Below are 5,123 nucleotides of genomic sequence, written 5' to 3' on the forward strand. Positions count from 1 at the left end.
CCTCCCTCTCTCTCTCCCTCCCTCCTTCTCTCTCTCTCTCTCCTTCTCCCTCTCTCTCTTTCCCTCCCTCTCCCTCCCTCCCTCTCTCTCTCTCTCAAGGTTGTTAGGTTAACAGAGGAACCCTTTTCTCCTGCTCGTACTGGTCTAAAGAACCCAATAGCAGTCGAGAGAGTAAGGGCGTGGCTCATTGAGAATAAGGTCTTATCAATAGCATTCGGAGGTGTGTGTGTTAATTGTACTCTTTTTGATACATATTACGTCCTTAAATTTTTCAAGTTTAAAGGAGAATGCTTGTTTTTAAAAATGGCCCATGCTTTTATTGAAAATTAGCTCCAACATCTTTTAATTCATTCCAACAACGTGTTGCAAGCCTCAATGAATATCATTATAGTCCGACCCACGATAGGCTTGTAACGTTTTATGCATTTATAAAGAGATCAAGGTAGAACAACTGGATTAGAATTTAGTTCGTTTTTTGTAATGCAAAATTTTTGAATGGGCAATTCACTGCAATTGCCCTGCTTTAATAAATATTAATAAATTTACTAATTATTATTAATTATAATACACTGGTTATCTAATCTATGCCTAGTTTATGTACCTCTATATTCTAGTATATTCTAGTATATTCTAGTATAGTCTTGTATTTTCCTGTATACTCAATCCTACTTAGTAACGTGACTGTGTTACTAAGTAGATTCCAACAACGTGTTACAAGCCTCAGTAACAAGTAATGAATATCATTATGGTCCGACCCACGATAGCCTTGTAACGTTTTATGCATTTATAAAGAGACCAAGTAAAGGATGCATGAACATTGGCTCTTTCGCCTGTGTAAATATGCTTAGCTGCAATTTTTGAATGGGCAATTCACTGCAATTGCCCTGCTCTAATGTAATAATGTATTAATTAATAAAATGTATTATTCATGGCTATTTTATGTCATCATTGTAATTAAATACATTAAGAATTAATACACTAATGATGTTTGGTATAAAATGATGATAAATTTAAATTTGATCTGATTCTGACTAAGAGTTTTAGAGTTCAGAAGCAGCATTTACTTAATACACATCTTCATTAATAATAGCTCAGATATATTGTTGTTATGCTACATCTAATAGTATATTCCAGCTGCATGTTACTAGGGTTTCTGACTGTAGTCCCTGTACTATAGTACAGGATCCTTAGCCAATTTTTGCCAAAAATGACTAGAAGAGAAACCTCTACTTTAATTATTTTTTCTGATACATATATGTACATGTTCTTATGCTGTGTAGTAAGTTTGAGCTGATTCCGATCAAAATTAGATTTTTAATGAATCTTTGAAGTTGCTCAAAATGCATATCACATTATTCGTTGTACATGCATGTACCGTAAATGTTCAAATAAAAGCCAGGCTTGAATAAACACCTGGTACTAAGAATCTCCAAGTATAGATACGCATATTTTAGTCAATATAAGTACTACAATCTTTAGACTGTCCCAAATGGCCTAACTTGTTAAGCTGAGTGCTATGAACCTGGAGGTCCAGTTCGAATCTCAGTTTTACTTTTTCTTTTTTTATTTTACGCAATTTTATTTGAACATTTACGGTACATACATGTACATGTACATACATTATTGTCCTTATGGCTACACGTACATTAATAATAGAATATGTACATGTACATGTATAATATGCTACGTAATAAGTTGGAGTGGATTCCAACAACGTGTTACAAGCCTCAGTAACAAGTAATGAATATCATTATAGTCCGACCCACGATAGCCTTGTAACGTTTTATGCATTTATAAAGAGATCAAGTAAAGGATGCATGAACATTCGGTCTTGTATTTAGTTGAATGTGCTTTCATACAATTTTTGAATGGGCAATTCACTGCAATTGAATAATAAAATTTATTTATTAACTAGTTACACCTTGTTCTACCAGACCTACATGTACATGTAATTTCCATCATATTTCTTATGCAGGTAATCTACATCAGGCCCAGTATTGTGATAAAGTGAAATCAATCGTCGAGTTTTTGGGTACCGACCTCTCGACAGACGAACTCAACACTATATGGGACATGCAGGTAGGTGTGGTTTTTAAATGGGTGTGGTTTTAAATGGGTGTGGTCTAGGTTGACAAGAATCCTGCTCAAGTGGAGAACATTCATAATATACTAGCGTATGCAGCTTCAAGATTCTCACCACAACATATGGATACTTTATTTCAACTAATTCAACAAGTAATGTACATGTATACATGTAACGATACATGTACTGACTAGCCTCTATATAATGGAAACTTTGGGACAAGAAAGTGTCTCTGTTATACAGAGGTGTCCTTTATGTGGAGGTTATTTTATACAGTAAGGAATGTAATTGGTACACTAGGTGCTGTCCGTTAAATGGAAGTGTACGCTATAGAGAGTGTCCATTAAGAGAAGTTCTAATGTATTTTCATTTTTTTTCTTTTTTTAGAGTTGGGAGAAAGCCTCTTCTGACAGATACAGAGAGAAGCTGCTAGGACTGATTGGAAAGATTGGGAAAGACGATAGGACTGGAAAGACTGCTTCAAAGGTATCATATTTTGACTGCCTACCCACTACATTTTTGTTGGATCAGCCATAAAAATGTTTTCTTGTCCACCCAGTGTCACTATAAAATTTTTTCAGCATGCATGTACATGTACATATTATAGTTTTGCTTCATTAAAATTATGTATTTTATTAGTATTTAGTATTTATACATTAATTGTGTTGTTTTTCCTTGTTGATAAAATTTTATCGGATTGCCCATTAAATTTTTGATGGCTGCCCTATAGATTTTAGAGCTGTTATGGGGTCTGGCCCATTTGCCTCAGTTGAGTCGTGAGATGGTGGAGCTGGCCCTGGACTCTCATCACTCGATACTGATAGAGTCATTCCATACCAAAGACAGTGACAAGAGAAACTATATTGGTAAATGTGTTGAAGATATTAAGAAAGTAAGGAGAGAGGAGGAGAGAGAGGAGGAGGGAGAAACTGAGAGAGAGGGGGGGGGGAGAGAAGGGATGAGGGAGAAAGGGAGATGAAGAGTGTGTAGTATAAAGGAGAAATGGATTATATGTACATGTACATGTATGTATTTGCTTATTACATGTACATGTATGCATACAGGTATTTTAAAATTGAAAAATTTTTTTAGTAAAATTTGTGGGTAAATTTGATTTGATCAATGTCCACACTTGCACTTAACAGCTTTAAAAGTTTTACAGTATTCAGTATAAATGTAGTAATTGGTTCTTCATTTTTGTCTTTTTCTCTCTTAATTCTCTCCTCCTCTCTCAGTGTCAGTGGGTAGTATCAGCATTGCTTCAGTTGCACAGACTAGCTAAAGGAATGTTCAGGTCTAGTTATGGACACAAGGACCAGCAACAGATAGCAGAACTGCAGAAACAATACGACCTGTTGAGAACTGTCTCTGGAACCATGAACAAGTACATTGATATTAATGATAGTAATGCTTTATAGATGTATCTTAATACTGCATGTAGATGTACATGTATTTGTGTTATTGATTGTTAATGATATTTTGTTTAGGATTCATGCTAAAACAGTTGCTGCCTGCAGAGAAAAAGGAGAAGAACTAAGTGAGTTTTTAAACCTTTGCCATAGATAAACCTTTACTATTATGATGATACATATACAGTATTTCATGTGTATCTTAGATCGTATCTATGCCTTTACCCTTTATCCTTCTCCTTTATATACAATTCACTCCTTCTTTCTCTCTCTCTCTCTTTCTTTTTCTTTCTTCCCCCCTCCTTTCACTCAATAGCTGGTAATACCATCATTGATGGTCGTTACACACAAGAAGAGGTAAAGTGACTCTTTTTATTTCCTTTATTAATTTTTTTATTTGTTTATTTATTTATTTAGTGTATAAATGCTCATCTTGAGTTGTTACACTTCTTACTTCAAGATGGCTCACTCTATCTTCCTTTTAAAAGATGCAATGAAGTGTGGGACACACTCATTGCTAATCCTGATGCCTGTGCCTCTGATAGAAGAGTAAGGAGAGAGGGAGGGAGGGAGAGAGAGGGGGGGGAGAGAGAGAAGGGGGAGGGTTAGTAAAGGCTGGTTGGAGTGGAAGAAAGATAGGAAGATTTTATAGAGGAGATGAAGTGCATTCTTAAGAGTTCAATTTTTATATGCGCAATGTATTGTTTGTGTGTCAAAATTAAAACTCACAAAATTTTATTAAGTTGTCTAAATGCCCATACATATTGCATGTACATGTACATGTACATATGAAATTTAATGTAAATTTACCTTTACTACTGGTTGTTATAATAAAGGAATGTACTATCATAACTTCCTGTAGTCACGAGACTATAGAATACTCCAAGAGGTCATCAGGGCTATCTTTCCCCAGGCTACTCTCATTCTCGTTCATTCTTCATTTTCTTATCATTCTTTCTTGCTCTATCTTCATTTACCATCTTTTACCTTTATCTCTCTTCACATTTTTTGTTCTTGCTTTACTTACACAATTTTACTCTTTTCTTGAAATGGCAACCAGACCATCTTCATCTTCTTTTCCTGGTCTCCTCAAACTGGAGGAACAGCTCACCTGTCCTGTGTGTCTTGACCACTATACCAACCCTAAGACTTTACCTTGTCTACATTCATTCTGTGAGCACTGTCTGGAGGGATTACCTCTGGATAAGAAGAATGAGACCTATTACCTCTCTTGTCCCACTTGTCGTCATTGTACAGAGTTACCAGAAGAAGGAGCAGGAGCCTTTCCTGTAGCATTCACTCTCAACAACTTCAAAGAGATATACAGTCTAATGAAGAAAGTAGCTGATCCTCAACAGGTCACCTGTGACAACTGTACTACAGCTAATGCCACTGGATACTGCAAAGACTGCAACAAGTTTCTTTGCCAAAAGTGTATGGATGTACACAAGATTTGGGGTCCTATTGCTCATCATAAGCTGATAAGTCTTGATGAGGTGACAGCCTCTGATGTCTCTTCTACTTCTCAATTGCTAGCTCCAGCTAAACAGGAGGCACCTCTCATTTGTCCCATACCAAGTCATGACGAGCCTTTAAAGATCTACTGGAAACATGTGATAGTGTTATATGTC

At 35.9% G+C, this 5,123-nt stretch overlaps 1 protein-coding gene across 1 annotated transcript in view; it reads left to right on the plus strand.

Moving 5' to 3' along the window:
* LOC109585918 (ubiquitin carboxyl-terminal hydrolase 24-like) overlaps nt 1-5,123 on the plus strand; it is a 52,188-nt gene that overhangs the window by 3,334 nt on the left and 43,731 nt on the right. Inside the window, exons 5-13 of the mRNA XM_020002064.1 lie at nt 100-220; nt 1,976-2,079; nt 2,128-2,235; nt 2,471-2,569; nt 2,814-2,975; nt 3,319-3,467; nt 3,571-3,620; nt 3,809-3,849; nt 3,910-4,041. Coding sequence (XP_019857623.1) covers nt 100-220; nt 1,976-2,079; nt 2,128-2,235; nt 2,471-2,569; nt 2,814-2,975; nt 3,319-3,467; nt 3,571-3,620; nt 3,809-3,849; nt 3,910-4,041 — 966 coding nt within the window. The remainder of the gene's footprint in view (nt 1-99; nt 221-1,975; nt 2,080-2,127; nt 2,236-2,470; nt 2,570-2,813; nt 2,976-3,318; nt 3,468-3,570; nt 3,621-3,808; nt 3,850-3,909; nt 4,042-5,123) is intronic.

The sequence above is a fragment of the Amphimedon queenslandica genome, unplaced genomic scaffold (assembly GCF_000090795.2).
Source record: "Amphimedon queenslandica unplaced genomic scaffold, v1.1 AMPQUscaffold_12984, whole genome shotgun sequence".
Classification (NCBI taxonomy): Eukaryota; Metazoa; Porifera; class Demospongiae; order Haplosclerida; family Niphatidae; genus Amphimedon; species Amphimedon queenslandica.